The sequence below is a fragment of the Podarcis liolepis genome (genome assembly GCF_965112155.1).
Source record: "Podarcis liolepis genome assembly, chromosome: 15".
Classification (NCBI taxonomy): Eukaryota; Metazoa; Chordata; class Lepidosauria; order Squamata; family Lacertidae; genus Podarcis; species Podarcis liolepis.
Genome location: NC_139566.1, coordinates 3082971 through 3100629, shown reverse-complemented (window position 1 = coordinate 3100629; position 17659 = coordinate 3082971). Strand labels below are relative to the sequence as shown.

At 50.6% G+C, this 17659-nt stretch overlaps 1 protein-coding gene across 3 annotated transcripts in view; it reads right to left on the bottom strand.

Moving 5' to 3' along the window:
• Positions 1 to 1519: 1519 nt before the first annotated feature.
• CELF3 (CUGBP Elav-like family member 3) overlaps positions 1520 to 17659 on the bottom strand; it is an 82278-nt gene continuing 66138 nt past the window's right edge. For 2 of the 3 annotated variants that reach the window (XM_083477229.1, XM_083477228.1), the window contains exons 7-13: positions 16715 to 16865; positions 15076 to 15225; positions 13487 to 13552; positions 12419 to 12529; positions 10832 to 10975; positions 10370 to 10513; positions 1520 to 2906 (exon numbers count right to left, since the gene is read on the bottom strand). In XM_083477229.1, the coding sequence (XP_083333355.1) occupies positions 10386 to 10513; positions 10832 to 10975; positions 12419 to 12529; positions 13487 to 13552; positions 15076 to 15225; positions 16715 to 16865 (750 nt within the window). In that variant the 3' untranslated portion in view covers positions 1520 to 2906; positions 10370 to 10385. Of the gene's footprint in view, positions 2907 to 7357; positions 7442 to 10369; positions 10514 to 10831; positions 10976 to 12418; positions 12530 to 13486; positions 13553 to 15075; positions 15226 to 16714; positions 16866 to 17659 lie in introns of all 3 variants that reach the window. The other variant, XR_014519568.1, reaches the window with a different exon arrangement.

Genomic DNA, 17659 nt, shown 5'->3' with positions numbered 1-17659 from the left:
AAACCCACCTCCCACCTCCCGAGAAGGGAAAAAGAAAAGAAAAAGAGAGAGGGACAGAGAGAGAAAGAGAAAGAAAGATTTAAAAAATCCTCTAAAATCAGAAAAGTTAACATGGTGATGGATAGGAAACCCTTTTTTAAAATTTAATTGCAGCTAATCGCAATGGAATTATTTACAATTACTGGATCAGCAAGAGAGACTTGTAAACATATATTTCTTTTTTCTTCTCTTTCCTTCCTCATGGTATATAACCTTGATTTCAGAGCGCTTGTGAGCATGAGAGGTTTCTGAGCACGGAGGGAGAGAGAGAGATTGTGGTTTGATACCCCCAGCCCTCATCCTTAGGGGAGACATAGGTAAAAATAAATACAAGAAAGGACAAAGACCTTCTGTTTTGCAGTGGGGGCAAGCGGAAGAGTCAGGAGTAGGTTTTGGCCTCGGGGCTTGTTGGGTTAACTTTACACACACACCAATCTACTCAAGAGGGGAGAGTGAGCGTGGGGTGTGTTTAAGCAGAAAGGGAAGAGAAGTATTTTGGGTCTGGGGTCTGACAGAGCAGAAAGATAAGGAATGGGTAATTCAGTCAGTACCGAGAACGGGGAATTTCTGGTAAGCAAGGAGCTTAACTTCGGAAGAGACACCCTGTGTTTGGAGATCGAGCTTTGGTGAGCATCCTTTGACTTGCCCTCTCAGCGTGCGGTGAGTCCGTTCCGTGTCCTCGTATCACCACCCAAACATAAACAAGGTCTGGATAGCAGCTCTGCCATTACGGCCCTGCAGGACAACCGGGTGTATAAAACTGCTTGCCAAAGGGCAGTTGGCGCTCCTCACATGTTTGGATATGGAGATACGAAGGTTAAGGTCTGGTTTCTCTTGATATTTTTTTGCCTTTTGCCCTCTCCGAAAAACCAAAGAATGGATTCGCATGGCGGGAGGGGGATGAGCGGAAAGATTAGCTGTGAAACAGCTGGCAGAAAATGTGGTTAATCCAAAAGATCTTTTGGCCGAAATGGATACAGGTGGCTTCAGGAATGTTGGTAAGTTTTGGCGGCAACCTTGTGGCTGATTTGGAGAGGTGGGCAACTCAGAGATCTTGCAGCCGGCCTCTTCATGGGGCATAGGCTGCATCCAGTCTGTCTGTCTCTGCTCATCTTGTGAGGGATACACTGAATGACAACGGGAAGGAGTATCGCATTTCCACTGCCCGCCAGTTCTGGCTGGCCGGATACTCAAAGACCAGGTGTTTCCATTTTCCCCACTGGGTGGTTTTTGGTGTCCCGCTTTGAAAAGCTCTCCTACATCAGCCAGACTGTGATGCCCAAAGGGAGGCTGGCAGGAAACGGTGGCCAAAAGAGTTCGGGTTTAATTTCAGGTTTGCATGTGGCTCTTTTTCCAGAGAGGCCCTCTCCTAACACAACCAGAAAAAGCTTTCAAGTTTTTGTTTCTCTGTCTTAATCACTTCAGCTGGGGTCCCCAGAGCCTCACATGCCATCTTGGGCTCAAAACAAAAAGTTTTCTCGTCCAGTTGTTGGGTTATTTTGACCCCCTCCTTCCTCTTTGAGGTTTCCTCCATCCTCGAAGCATTTCTGGGTCCCTGAATGGCAATACCAAGATACTTGGGGGGTGGAGGAGAGGCACATTTCCCTTTGATATGAAAAAATATACGTTTCCACTCTGATGCATCCATCCCCAACGCAGATACGACGGGCGGCGATAAGTTTCCAGGAGAAGAAAACAGGGAGAGTGATTTGGGGTTGTTGTTTCCGGGGGTGGGGGAATATAATGACATGCTCTTTCAAAGCCCGGTGGGGAGAGAGGGTCTGGACAGGCAGTTTCTTTAGGGCGAGGACGGCTGCATTTCCACCAGTGCTCCTGTGGCTTTAAACAGCAGCGTATCTGGAAAATATCGGCACCTATAATCTCTTACATGCCTGCATCGTATGATTAAAGGTTTCCAACTCCTAAATGGTGGGCAGGTTGCTGATATTTGCAGCTGCGAGTATCCAACAGAACCCCCCACCTCCCCCCCAAAAAGCTGCTTGCAGGGGAGGCTGCCTCGTTGCACCCCTGTATGAGGCCCTGGTCTGAGATTTCCTGAGGAGGCACTCTCAGGGCAGCGACTCGTGCAGAACTCCTTTGGGGTTGGGTTGTTTTACACGGGCCTGCGTGGTCCCAAAAAATCAACCTTTCCGTTTGAGCAAAGCTTTCTCTCACCTCCTGAGAGGTTGCCTGGATCGGTGTAAGAAATTGGGTGGAGAGTGGATTATCGGAGGCCCACAAGCTGCCCGCAAACCCCTATATTGGCCCATTCCTTAGCCCCCCCAAGTCCCTAGGTTGCTGCACCCTAACAGTGCGAGAGCAAAAGGGCTGAGGACCCCAAAGATGAGGCTGGGTCCCTCTCCGGTTTGGTCCTGAGTCCATCTTTCTTGGCGTGTCTTCTGTCCAAGCTTGCCTTGTCCTAAATTTCCTTCCGCCTTGAATCTTGCTTTTAAAATTATTATTCTAAGCAGGGCTTTCATGAGCTGCATGTCTTGTGACTCCACTTCCCAGAATGCAGTGCTTCTTGGCTGGGTTGGGGGGAGGGAGGGGGCAAGGATTGGAGTGTACGGAGTGGGGAGTGGGGAAAGCCCTGTGGCTGGCAGAAGGGGAGATATATATATATAGAGAGATATATAGTGAGCCCGTCTCATCGCTCATCCCGTCCTCAAAGAGGGGCTTGGTTGGCGCAGCTGAAGGGGGATCTTCCGGGTCTCCGGCCGGTGAGGAAATCGGTGCCCCTCAAGCTCAGAGAGCCAGTGGCTTTCCTATTATCTACGAGGAGGAAGAAGAGCAGAGGAAGAGAGGAAGGGGGCAGGAGGGAAGGGGGCGACATCAAGGGGGCTTTGTTCCTCCAGTAAGCTCCAGACCTAGAAAGAGAGAGCGAAAAGGGGAAACAAACAACAGAAAAAGAACAGAGATATATATATTAAACGTCTTTCTTTCCAGCTAAAGCCACTGGGTCACAGAGAATCTGAGGTGCCTGGAAGCCTAGGACATGCAGACAGAGGAGGGTGGTTTGCGTGGAGTCCTGGGATCGAAATCTTCCCCTCGATTTCTGCCCAACCTGGGTGAGGCGGCCATGTTTGAATAGGCTGCGTCTTCTGCAGCACCTTCCTACTTGGGGGGCCGCAGAAGAGGCTCCCCTGGCCTCCAGAGTCCTCGTCCCCCCTTGACTGTGCCAGAGGATGTATGTCAATAAATCTCGTTTTGAGGGTGTGTTGCGATTCCTTCCCTGGCCGAACAACGCAGCCACGATTAAAACATCAGGCTAGTAAATTTTGAGCGGTCAAGTAAGGATGGATGGAATCCTACCATTTATGCTCCATCCCTTTCTCATTTCCCCCAGTCTTAAATTCAGTTTTCCACGTGTTCCTCAGCAATTTGCAAATTCTTTATTTCTTTTAGAGTAAACCTTGCAAAAATTCGTGTTAGGAGTGAATTTTTCATTGCGTACACATTGTTGTACAAGGTTTGGACTAAAAATGGGCACATCTTGGCAAGCGATTTCCACGAATCGGATGCATTTGTTTGTGTGTGATTCACACTAAAGTTTGCATCTCGGTGCAGACTTCTATCTAGTAAGAATTTTGCACTGCAAAGTTTGGAGAAGCACGAATTTTTGTAGGATTGCTGCGATTCGGTTCACGTCTCATTTCGGACGGTGCGAATTGGGTGGATTTGCATTCAAAAAATGCCAGCGAAACCCCCAGGGTGAAGGCAGCTGGTCTGCGCTCCGTAAACTTACATTAATAATAGTAATAAGAACCTTTTAGGAATAGCCACAGAAATACGCCTGCGGTTAGATTTGCAGGACGAGGCAATGGCGCTGATGGTGAGTCAGGTCTTAATCTTACTCCTTTCTGTCTCTCTGCCTCCACCCCACAAAGCAGGGCAGATTTCCCTCTGTTCCCCACCAACACCATCCCAAGATTCCAGCAGACAGAGTCCCCTCTAGCACAAGACACCTGCTTAGGACCATCCAATTAGCTCTGTTCTGCCATTTTGCCGTGTCTCCAAAGGCCACGGAGAAAGGCAAGATGGCAGCCGACGAGGAACCTGATCCCATTAGGGGACTTTCCGGAGTTTTGGCTTTTTATGGAGAGTGGTGGGCCGAACCCTGCTCTCAGGTTGTCATATTCCACCCCTCCTGCCTCTCTGGAGGAGGCAGTTGGCTCCTATAAATTGTGGTCAGGAAAGATTCCCCCCTTTTCTTAACCTCTGCCCCGAACTCTGTTTTGGTCTTAAAGATAACCCTCGTGTTATTCTACCTTTCCCCCTGCCTTGGGCTTAATAATAATAATAATAATAATAATAATATTTATACCCCGCCCCTCTGGCTGAGTTTCCCCATCCACTCTGGGGGGCTCCCAATCAAGTGTTAAAAACAATACAGCATTAAATATTATGGGGGCTTTGACTCTCTTTGGCTTCCCCCCATCTTAAAACCCCGGGTTGTAGCCACGATAATCCACCCGAGAAAGTTCTTTAAAGAATGTTGCAGTCATGGGAGCGGTGGAAGCAGAAAACGACCCTCCTTTTTTGGGTCGGTGGGTCTGTCGTGCCTGGTGGTTTGAAATGACCGGGATGATCGTCCTCGCTCCCCACCCCCGTCGAGAAGCCGCCCTGTGGAGTCCATCACTGGGGGGGTCCGGCCTCCACATGGCCTTGGCCACGAGCCCCACCCCACGATGCTTTTATTTCTTAGCAACTAGAAATACAGAGACACACACACACACGCACCAACGACGACGACAAAAAGAAAGAAAGCAAACACACGGGAAGAACCCACGACAATAAAGAACGACGACGAGAAAAGAATAGAGGCCTTTTTTTGGAAGCTGGGGATTCTCATGGACAAAAACAGCCCGGCCGGCCAAGCACAACAACACATCGGGATGAGAGATTCCGCGGGCAGCAACGGTTGCCGTGGAATAGCCAATTGGGAATCTCCGGGATGGATGGATGGATGGATGGCAGTGGTACCCAGTAGGTTCGCACAAGGGAGTGATGAAAAATAGGGGGTTGGGGGGAGAGAAAGAGGTTCATGCAGCAGGTCAAAGAGATGGAGATGGTGTAGGGCGGTGGGTCAGGCAGGCAAGGCAGTCCAATGGGGGTCAGGACGGGGAAGAGAACCATGAGTGTTGAGGGGGTGGGTGAATTGTGAGCACAGCCCACAGTGTGGTTTTTTTTGGGGGGGGAAGGGATGGGGGAGAGAATCACCTTTGCCAAACAAGAGTGTTGACTTGTGTCTGTTCCCTTTGCCCCAAACTAATGTATGCAATTTGGGGGGTGCCACGAACTCATGGAATATGACGCAACCCCCCTTTTTCCTGCTGTTCTCAGTCCTGTGCTCCAAATCACTAAGGTAGGTTGGAAGCGCTGCTTTCAATGCCCTTGTTTGTGATGGGAACAGCTCCTGACCTGCTTCACTGGGTACCGCATTTTTCGCTCTATAAGACGCATTTTTCCTCCTCCTGAAAAGTAAGGGGAAATGTGTGTGCGTCTTATGGAGCGAATGCAGGCTGCGCGGCTATCCCAGAAGCCAGAACAGTGAGAGGGATTGCTGCGCAGCACTCCCTCTCGCTGTTCTAGCTTCTGGCTTAGCCCCTCAGTCCCTTCCCCCACCTCCCGGAAAAGCCCCCAAGAGCCGCGCTCCCTTTAAAGAGCCGCGTGAAGTGTGAGTGCGGCTCTTGGGGAAAAGCCTGCAAGTGCCTCACACACGTTCCACGCGGCTCTGCTCAGCGCTCCCTTTAAAGAATCCCCCCCTTGCATTCCCCCTCTAAAAAATAGGTGCGTCTTATGGTCAGGTGTGTCTTATGGCGCGAAAAATACGGTAATTATTCTGCAGTCATCAAATCGGCACTATGTACCTAAACGGGTGGGCAAGGGAACCCAGTCTTGGCCTGCCTTGGGGGTATGCACCCAAGTTGGTCTCCAAAGTGGTTTTCTTCAGACCACACCTGTCTGCCATCCAGCTGATGTCACTGTGGGCCATACGCTGTCAAATCAGATCCCTGCAGCTGGCAGGATGTTTGCCAGCTGGTGAGCAGAATGTTCCTGTTCAGTTTGCAGGCGGCCAAAATACAGTGTGCAGTTTCTTTGCTTCCACGTAGCTCTGTGCTGTTCTTCACAGTCCCAACATAACGCTTCAAAATGCAGCGTCTTGTAATGTCACTGCAATTAACCAAACAATTTAACCCCTGTGTTGCAAACAATAGTCAGTAATATCCAAGGGAACACGATGACCAAATACAATGATACAATATCAATGTACACTCTTTATATAGTATGAAATATATGAAATCACATAAACAGAAAACTTACGAATCTCTGAAAGTCACAAAATATGCACTCTTAATGGATTTCATATATTTCATATTATATAAAGAGTGTATATTGATATCGTTTCGTTGTATTTGGTCACCCTCTTGCCTTGAATGTCACTGCGATTGACAGCTGTGTGGCCCCACCTTCCTTTCCAATTGACACGCCCCGGGGTGGGAAGATTGGGATCTGGTCCGGCGGACCAGTTTACAGGTACAAAACGCGTGTCGAGTGTGCCTGAGACCCCATGTAGCAAAGGTGGAAGGTGGGGGGGGGGGAGAGAGAGACAGGATCAGGGAGTGGGTGGGAGAGGAAAGGAAAACTTTTAAATAATTTTTTTAACATTCGCCCACAGAACAAAAAGCACAAACCAATTGCACAGAGCCACCAGCCAAATGCGTCTGAGAGATTAAGAAACAACCGTACAGACAGGCAAAAAAAATAATAATAATAAAAGGAACAACACACAGCACAGGCAAGAAAATCATAGAAAAGAACAGGCCACAGCGATATGGTGACGACAGCAGTAGAAAAGGTGACCGAAACCAAATACAGGTAAATTGGAGGGTGAGGCAGTGTTCTCAGGTGGGGCAGCTTGGAGTATTAAGGGATGGAAGGGGCAGAGGTGGCGCCCAGTTCAAAATCGAATAGAGACTCTCTTTTTGGAGTTTGGGGGCAGAGACGGGGGGACGTGTGGGTGCAGGGGCCGTGTGTGTGTGTGTGTGTGTGTGTGTGTGGTGGAGGGGGGGCTTGCTGTGCAGGGGGAGGCATGGGAAGGGGGGGGAAAGGAGGGAGGGGGAGATAAGTTCACCAAACGAAAACTACGTTCCAGAAACTCACGGCACATCCAGTAAACGCTAAACCACGCAGACGTCATGCAAAAAGAGTGCAGCTCGGATCACATGACGTTTTTGTTTGTTTGTTCTTTCCAAATAATAAAGAATAATAATAACAATCACTTTTCTTTTTGTTCATTCCAGAGGATGCAACTTACAAGGGGGGGCGGAGCTACGTCTCTCGCGACAGGCGAAGGGGTTGGCTTAGCAACAGAGTCGTCTCAAGATATGATTGCAACACCCTGTCGGAGGGAGGGGGAGGGGGAGGGGGGAGGGAGGGGGTGGGCGTGGTTTCGAGCAGCAAAGAAAAAAAACGGGAATTTGGTTTTCTTTTTGTTTGTTTTTGTGTGTGTGCGTGCACGCGTGGAAAAACGAACGGTTCTTTAAATTTGTTTTTTTTTGCAACTTCACCGATAAGAAAAGGGTTTTCTAAAAAATAAAATAAAAAGGACATTTAGTCAAACGACACTGCTTACTGACACATGGAAAGAAGACACGAGACAGGGGGGTTTTCGACTCTGGTCACTTGTAAACTCCCAGCATGCATTGGGAAGAAAATGGACAGATTGCGTTGTCACAACTTTCCTTTTATAAGAAAAAATGTCCCTTGATTCTTTTAGGAGAGGGGTGGGGGAACCAGTCCCAGCCACTGCAAGGGAGATTAGACTTCCCACCCCTTGGCTTAAAAAAACCCCAAAGCACAACCCACAACTGACAAGGGTCCTTAAGTGAGACTGGTGGCGAGGCACAATCTGATATGACAAATTATACAAATCCACTATTTAAAAAATAACGTTCATCTCCATTGCACCTTTCCCAATTTCATCAAGCTGCCTGGCAAACAGATCTACAAATGTTTTTAATCTTCTTTTGTTCCCTTAAAACAAACAAGACGAAAAAATGATCCCCACCTGTCCAAACTCATTTCTGACAGTATTCTGAGGGCAACTAGACCAACATGGTTTGCAATCCAGCTTACCAAAGCCTCTGTTGAACTTTTTGCCAACTCCTTGGGTTAAAAAGAATGAATTTGTAACACTCCAGAATGGAAAGGGGGCCATAACTGATGGAGGGTGGGAGGTTGGAGGAGACAGCATCCCAGAACTGACTCCTGACATTTAAACATACCAGGAGGAGAAAACACACACGCTCACAATATTTCCTTGATTTGAAAACAACCACCCAGAAGGGTCACCTAGGGCGATGCCCTGCACAAGAGGGCAACCCCCACCACACCTGACAAAGAAGCGTCACACCCGGAGAGATTTATCTGTAGGTGGGGAAATGCGAACGAAAGCAAAGGCATGGTGTGACAGGTTATAATAATAATATTTTTTTTATTTGTACCCTGCCCATCTGGCTGGGTTTCCCCAGCCACTCTGGGCGGCTTCCAACAAAGATTAAAAATACATTAAAATGTCACACATTAAAAACTTCCCTGGCCTTCAGATGCCTTCTAAATGTCAGGTAGTTGTTTATTTCCTTGACATCTGATGGGAGGGTATTCCACAGGGTGGGCGCCACCACCGAGAAGGCCCTCTGCCTGGTTCCCTGTAACTTGGCTTCTTGCAATGAGGGAACTGCCAGAAGGCCCTCGGAGCTGGACCTCAGCGTCCAGGCAGAACGATGGGGATGGATGTCATACCACACCTAGACACTAGTGAATCCTGTCCTCTCTCCCCCATCCCTCCTCACATACAGGTCTCCATTGAGCCTCCGACCTACAATACACAGCCACAACGGCTGGGATCGGACTGTCCAATTATTCTTGACGGCTTTAGAGGAGGCTGCACATGGTCTCTCTGTTGTGGCGCTGACTTGAGCCCCAGGTTATGGGTGCCCAGTGGTGATATAACGTGATGCAACGTGACATCATGGCATCACGGCACTTCCGGGGCCTGGCAGGGTCTCTGACGTTGTCTGGTAGAAACCAGAGGTCGCGTCACAGCCCTGCACTGTGGGTGCTAAGCACCCACGATTCTTTTGTGTGTGTGGGTGCCCTGTCACCCTGGGACCCCTAGACCCGGTGCCTATGTCTCTTTGAATGCCCAGACCAGGGACTCGTGCAGAAACAGAGCAGCAGCAACAGGCCCAGCTGACTCAGAGGACTGAGCTGACATTCTCTTTTCCGAAAATTGCAAACCTTTGCAAAGGTGCAGAGCTCAGCCACAGCGAGGAGAAAAGAAGTATCACCAGAGGCGTTCTGGGTAAATAAAATGGCTTTGGTGGCCGCCTCCTCAGCGCTATTAGCTGTTTCTGCTGCTGCCCCCCCCGTGCCCCCACACTTGTCCAGGCCCCCTCACTTCCAAATGCAAGAGCACAAATGCTTAATCTGAGATCTTGCCAACTCTGCTCTGCTAAGGCTGGCTGAACGTCACCGTAGTCTCATCGTATTTAGAACTGGGTTGAGCATAGATTTAAATATTGCCTTCTCTGCCCCCTCCACCTTGAAACTTCTTCCACCCCCCCAAAAAAATATGACCAGGACTGTGTCGCCCCCTAGTGGCTGGGAGGACACTGTGCAGAATAATGTCAGCCAGAACACACAGCACAGCGAAGGAGCAATCTGTGGCCCCCAACCTCAGGTGTTGCTGGACTCCAACTCCCAACAGCCCCAGCGGCCAGCGTGGCCCCAATGTGCAGGGATGGTGATGGAAGCTGTAGCCCAGCCGTCTCTGGAGGGTCACCGGTTCCTCTCCCCAGGCCTTGGTGCTCTCCTGCGGACTCTGGCAAAACCCCCACTCCCCCAGCCAAAACTTGACAGTGGGTTGCAATCTGGGCTTGCAGCAACTGGTGCAATTGTGTAAAGAGAGATATTTTGCATTTTGAGCTCTCTGGGTCTGTTGGGTGCTGTACGGGGCCCCACCACCAAGGCCTGGCATCAACATGTCCCTCAAAGAACGTGCAGAAGTACTCTGCCAGGAAGGCGTTGGAGTCAATGGGCCAGGAGTTAAGGAAAACAAGCTTTCTTGGAAGAGATTTTACGCTGCGATTTCCCTCTCGGATCCATCAATGCATTTTGAGGGACTTCCGGGGCGCAGGGGTGCGGTGTTGTGGCGCTGCGGTGCCCTCCCTCCAACCCTCGGCAGACGAACGATGCCCAATATGCCCGTCTGCCCCAGCAGTGTCTCCTAAGCTCCCTCGCCTTGGAAGGGGGGGGGGGCACCCACCTGATGGGCAGCCGGTTCAGTAGGGCCGGTTGGCGTCTTTAGGCCTCTTGAGCTGGACTTTGAGGCGTTTCATCCCAATCTGGAAACCGTTCATGGCCTGGATGGCAGCCTGAGCGCTGGCGGGATTGTCAAAACTTACGAATCCTGCAAAAGGCGGAGGGAAAATGGACAAGGAGAAGGGAGGATGGGGTGGGCGAGGGCCTGCTGTGACCTCACAGCATGCAGACGGAGACCGTCCCCCCCTCCGTAGAACCCACCCCTTGCTTGGTTTGGTTTCTAAAGCAAAGGTTTAAGTTGATAGTCCCTATGAGGAAGGCGGAGAAGGCATGCTAGCAGGGTGTTTCTCTCTCTGTGTACCGAGTGCGAGAAGGCCGCTGGTTTTTAGCCTCTGTGGATTGCGGTCCCCCATGATTTGGGGGGACCCTATTCTCTCCCCCCGGAACCCTGCTGGGCTATCCCTACCGAAACATTTGCTCTGATTGGTTGCCCGGTCCACAAAGACTTTGGCGGAGATGACGTTTCCGAAGGGAAGGAACATCTGCAAGATCTCAGAGTCTGTGAACTCCTGCGGCAGGTGGTAGATGAAGATGTTACAGCCCTCGGGACCTGGGAGAGGACGGCCATGTTTCGGGATAAAGGAAGACGGGAGGGAGGGAGGAGAGAGAGAGAATTGTTCGTTGAGAACATGCTGGAACACAGAGGGAGCTGGCTGTGCAATCCACACACCCCGTAACATTTAGATGGAAGGAGGTACAGGGTTATAAAGAGCAGAACTAGCAGGCTGAGAAACAGTTTCTATCCAAATGCGATTTTGGTTTTAAACGCATTGTAAGGCGTCTCTGGGACACGGGTGGCACTGTGGGTTAAACCACAGAGCCCAGGGCTTGCCGATCAGAAGGTTGGCGGTTTGAATCCCCGCGACGGGGTGAGCTCCTGTTGCTCGGTCCCTGCTCCTGCCAACCTAGCAGTTCAAAAGCATGTCAAAGTGCAAGTAGATAAATAGGTACCACTCCAGTGGGAAGGTAAACGGCGTTTCCGTGCCCTGCTCTGGTTTGCCAGAAGCAGCTTAGTCATGCTGGCCACATGACCCGGAAGCTGTACGCCGGCTCCCTCAGCCAATAAAGCGAGATGAGCGCCGCAACCCCAGAGTCGGTCACGACTGGACCTAATGGTCAGGGGTCCCTTTACCTTTACCTAAGGAGTCTCTGTGGGAGTATATTGTATTTAATTACCGCATTTTTCGCTCTATAGGACACACCTGACCATAGGACGCACCTTGTTTTAGAGGGGGAGAACAAGAAAAAATAAATTCTCCCCCTCTCTGTTCAGCGCCCCTTAAGCGAAGCGGCAGGAGAAACGGAGTCCCTTCCATTTCTCCTCCTGCTTCGCTGAAGGGGTGCTGCACAGCTCTCCCTCTCTGCTGAAGCCAGCAGAGTCTGGCTCTCCCGGCTTCAGCAAAAGGAACCCGAAGCCTTTGGAGCGCAGCGCGAGTTCCCGCTGTGCTCCAAAGGCTTCAGGCGACTATCCCTGAAGCCTGGAGAGTGAGAGGGGTCCGTGCGCACCAACCCCTCTCGCTCTCCAGGCTTCAGCGAAAGCAACGCGAAGCCTCCAGAGCGCGGAGGGAGCGCTCCCTCTGTGGTTCGGAGGCTTTGCGTTGCTATCGCTGAAGCCAAGGAGCCTGCATTCGTCCCATAGGACGCACACAAATTTCCCCTTAATTTTTGGAGGGGAAAAAGTGTGTCCTATAGAGCAAAAAATACGGTATGGGATACCAGAGCTTTTAGGGGGGGGGGTAACCAGGCTGGGATAGCTGGGATAGCAGGCTTCTGGGTTTTTGAATGTCTGATGTAGATTTTTTCAATTTTGTTGCTCTGTATGGGACAATGACAATAAAGAGTCTTGTATCGAAAGTGAGACATTGCCGGCACCTCAGGAGCTTCGCAGAGGAAGAGACGGACTGGATTCCAGAATGTTCCAATGGAAATAAATGTCTGCAAATCAATGGCAGCTGTGGGGTGGGTGGGGAAAGGGGCTCAGTGACCCACCTACCTTCCCGCTGCTGCTGCTGCTGCTGTTGTGGAGGCGGCTGCTGGGCGATGATGGTGGCTGGCTGTTGCGGGAAGGCCGGGCTGACCAGTCCGTAGGCGGCAGGGTAGGCGGCTGTGGGGGCAAGCGGGGCAGAGTGAAGCCTAAGCTCCTCACATTGGCCGAGCAACAGGGGCAGAGAGAGAGCGACAGGCCTGCGGTGTTGCCCGACCCGGGGAAGAACACATTGCAGGCACCGCCCAGGCAGAAAGGCTTAAGGCACAGAGCAGGCACCGTGCCCTCATAGGAATGGACAAAACCACCAGCGTTCCTAATCTTGTGTATTTCTGAACCATTTTTTCGCTTGCCAGCATTTTATCCTAAGGTACACATTTTCACATGCAGGTATGCCTAACACACACTTTTAAAAAACCAGCAATTTACCCCATCTTGGGAGTATTTCTGTATGTGGTTTTCACCAATACATGCATATACCATATTTTTCCGTGCATAAGACTAGGTTTCCCCCCTAAAAAATAATGTGAAAAATTAGGGGATACACGGATATCTCTCCCCCCATTTTCTTAAATCTGAGTCCCCCAAAATAGGGGGCATCTTATACATGGGGGCATCTTATAGATGGTTAAATACAGTATATATTTTTTAAAAATGCGCACTTTCCTCTATTGTGCGTTTTTTGTGTTTGGAGAACTGCATGGTAAAATCTGAAGCGATGCAAACTTTGAAGGACAGCTGTGTTTCAGTTCCCATCATTATTCCAAGAAGTAGGCATGAGGGAGCTTCGCGAACCAAACCAAATTCCTCCCTCCTCTCTGGACCCTTCCCAGATCTCGCTGGACCACAAACCCCACAGTTCCTTAGCGCCACTAGCCTGTGGGGTGCCAGAGACATTCCTCATCCCCGACGTAATAGATGCGGCATTCTGAGAAAGCCAATGAGCCAACATCCCTGGCGCCATCTTGGCCATAGAGCAGGCACCACGTCTCTGGCGTTGCCTGGACAACGAGGCCTTGGCAAAAGGAGACATATCGGCCCAGAATCCTATAGATCCCCATTCTCCACCCCCCATACCTGTATAGTGCTGCATCCCGGCGTACGCCTGCTGCAATGGGTCCACGGGGGCTGCTGGGCTCTGTGCTGTGTCAGGGGGCAAAAAGGAAAGAGTACACATTTATGAGACGCTAATGGCCCGCTTCACACACACAAGGCAAAACAAAATATATCTCCAAGTCGGCATGCCGGTCCTGGTTTTGTTTCCTAAGAACTAACCACATTGTGCAGCCATGGTTTGTTGCTAAATAATTGGGCGCAGTATTCCCACCTTGGATCAAATCTATGCTTCCAGGTGCCATAAGAAAGCTGCAGAGATAGCGCAGGATAGTGCGCACCCCAGAAATTATCTCTTTCAGCTTCTGCCTTCTGGATTATAAAGACCAGGACTAGGTGTCTGAGAAACAGTTTCTACCCCAATGCAATTCTGGTTTTAAACACAGCGTAAGGTAATCTCTAGGGATGTGGGTGGCACTGTGGGATAAACCACAGAGCTTAGGACTTGCCGATTAGAAGGTTGGCGGTTTGAATCCCCGCGACGGGGTGAGCTCCCGTTGCTCGGTCCCTGCTCCTGCCAACCTAGCAGTTCGAAAGCACATCAAAGTGCAAGTAGATAAATAGCTACCACTCTGGCGGTAAGATGAACGGCGTTTCCGTGTGCTGCTCTGGTTCACCAGAAGCGGCTTAGTTATGCTGGCCACATGACCTGGAAGCTGTACACTGCCTCCCTCGGCCAATAAAGCGAGATGAGCGCCGCCACCCCTAATATAGGATTACAGTGGTGCATTTGGGGTTGTGTGTGGGGGGGGGGCACGAAATCTAGGTGGTCTCAAGGACTTGGGTGTCCAGGAAAGAAAGACCGAAAAACGGGGGATGGAGTTTGTGTGATCAGAGGGAGAAGGAGACCCGGTGAGCCTCAGATACATGTGAAAAGGATCTAGGAGTCTTGGTTGACCACAAACTTGACATGAGCCAACAGTGTGACGCGGCAGCTAAAAAAGCCAACGCAATTCTGGGCTGCATCAATAAGAGTATAGCATCTAGATCAAGGGAAGTAATAGTGCCCCTGTATTCTGCTCTGGTCAGACCTCACCTGGAGTACTGTGTCCAGTTCTGGGCACCACAGTTCAAGAAGGACACTGACAAACTGGAACGTGTCCAGAGGAGGGCAACCAAAATGGTCAAAGGCCTAGAAACGATGCCTTATGAGGAACGGCTAAGGGAGCTGGGCATGTTTAGCCTGGAGAAGAGGAGGTTAAGGGGTGATATGATAGCCATGTTCAAATATATAAAAGGATGTCACATAGAGGAGGGAGAAAGGTTGTTTTCTGCTGCTCCAGAGAAGCGGACACGGAGCAATGGATCCAAACTACAAGAAAGAAGATTCCACCTAAACATTAGGAAGAACTTCCTGACAGTAAGAGCTGTTCGACAGTGGAATTTGCTGCCAAGGAGTGTGGTGGAGTCTCCTCCTTTGGAGGTCTTTAAGCAGAGGCTTGACAACCATATGTCAGGAGTGCTCTGATGGTGTTTCCTGCTTGGCAGGGGGTTGGACTCAATGGCCCTTGTGGTCTCTTCCAACTCTAGGATTCTATGATTCTATGAGATACCTGGGTACGGATGGACGCCATTTGTGTAAATGGCCTCGGAGGCCGGCTGCCCCGTGCTCTGCGTGGGAACAGGGCTGTAGCCGTTGACGCTGAGGGTGGCCGGGATGGCAGACACTGGCGTGGCGGCAATGGCAGGTGGCGTGCTGGTCCCTGTGGAAGAAGGCAGCGGAAGGTTGGCGGGGCACCAGAAACCTCACCAGGGCTCCGTGATGGAGCCGCTCGTGTCCATAAACCCCATAAATCTCTTCTTGAAATCACACATGCACCAAAGTTTACTTCTCTACGCAGCTCAGGCTGTCAGATCCGCGTGCAAAGCCTCAGTGGGAATAAACGGTGCCAGGCTTTGCATAAGACATTGTGCGTATTTTCGGCTGCTTTCCATAATCTATTCTAGCTAGAATTTCGCCGCTGCTCACCAAGTTTCAAGGCTGTCATAAGGACCGGAATGGATTTGGAAAAAGAACAAACTGGGACCCCCTCATATTTTGGACTCTGGTTGAATTGCACCCAGGTCTCTTCTCCCAGCCCCGTCTTAAAATGAGCTCTGACTTCCCCCATTTGAACTTTCCTTCTTAATAGCAAGAAGGTTGAGAGTGCCTATGAGCAGGAAGTCAGGGGAACTGAATTCCCTTGCCTTAAAAAAACCAAATACTGTATTTTTCGCTCCATAAGACGCACCTTTCTCTCCTAAAAAGTAAGGGGAAATGTGTGTGCATCTTATGGAGCGAATGCAGGCTGTGTAGCTATCCCAGAAGCCAGAACAGAGAGAGGGAGCGCTGCGCTGTTCTAGCTTCTGGCTTAGGGGCGAAGCCTCTTCACGCCACGGGGAGCCTTCACCCCAGTGCCCTGAGGAGGCTTCGTGGGGCTATCCCTGGCTTTTGCGGGAGGTGGGGGAAGGGACAGAGGGGCTGCCCTCTGTCTCTTCCCCCACCTCCCAGAAAAGCCAGCAAGAGCCACGCTCCCTTTAAAGAGCCGCGCGGAGCATGTGTGCCGCTCTTGGGGGCTTTTCCCCGAGGAGGGAGGAGGGCAGCCCATCGGGGAAAAGCCTGCAAGCGCCACACACACACTCCATGCAGCTTGTGAAAGGGAGTGCTGAGCAGAGCCTGGGATGCACACAGGCTCTGCTCAGCGCTCCCTTTAAAGAATATTTTTTTTCTCGCATCCCCCCTCTAAAAACTAGGTGCGTCTTATGGTCCGGTGTGTTCTATGTAGCAAAAAATACGGTAATTAATATTTTTTTTGGCTGGAATGGCTACGCCTGAGCCAAAAATCCACCTATATCTGTAATCAGTAAAGTTGTGGCCATTTCCAATGCAGATCATTGAGTTTATTAATCACGTCTTAAATTTAGTCACTGCCTGGGGGAGTGGCACTGTGACTTGGACCGCAACAAACAAACAAACAAACAAACAAACAAACAAGCAAACAAACAAACAAGGAAACAAACAAACTTCTTGGTGAATCCTCCCCCCCATTTTCCCCCAGAAAAAAACACACATATTGGGAGTGGGGAACATTTCGGACTCCTTCCGGAAAACCCTGGTTGGTCACAGTGCCGATTGTGTGTTTGTGTGCCCTGTGAGGAAGGCTGAGCCCGCCCCCCCTTCCTGTCTGGGCCTCCTTGGCCCCCCAACCTTACCTGAGGAAGTTGTGATGGGGGTGATGGGGGTAGCAATGAGGCCGTTGGGGTTGATGGTGGCCATCTGCTGCATCTGCACGGCGGCCATCGTCGCCATGGGGTTGAGGTAGGCGGAGTGCGTGGCAACAAGAGCTGCCTGTTGCTGCATTAGCTGAGGGCGGAAAAGCGGGGAAAGGGGGCAGGAGACAGACAGAGGGGGGTCAACAACAACAACAACAACAACAACAACAACTTATTATTTATACCCCACACATCTGGCTGGGTTTCCCTAGCCACTCTGGGTGGCTTCCAACAGAATATTAAAATACAGTAGTCCATCAAACATTAAAAGCTTCACTAAACAGGGCTGCCTTCAGATGTCTTCTAAAAGTCTGGTAGTTGTTGTTCTCTTTCACATCTTGATGGGAGGGCGTTCCACAGGGTGGATGCCACCACCGAGAAGGCCCTCTGCCTGGTTCCCTGTAGCTTTGCTTCTCGCAGTGAGGGAACCGCCAGAAGGCCCTCAGCGCTGGACTTCAGTGTGCGGGCAGAACGATGGGGGTGGAGATGCTCCTTCAGGTATACGTAAATATAAAGCACCATGGATGTCCACAGAGTCTGGCCTTACAGCCCCATCAGCATCCTGTTATGTGACCGTCCTACACCTCCTTCCCAGCAGGGGCCAGAGTATTGTCTCGCCAGAGTGGCGCATGCTCTGGTTATCTCTCGCTTGGACTACTGCAATGTGCTCTATGTAGGGCTACCTTTGAAGGTGACTCAGAAACTGCAATTAATCCAGAATGTGGCAGCTAGACTGGTGACTGGGAGCGGCCGCCGAGACCACGTAACACCGGTCCTGAAAGAAATACATTGGCTTCCAGGACGTTTCTGGGCACAATTCAAAGTGTTGGTGCTGACCTTAAGAGCCCTAAACAGCGTCGGCCCAGTACAGGTTGCACACCGTGC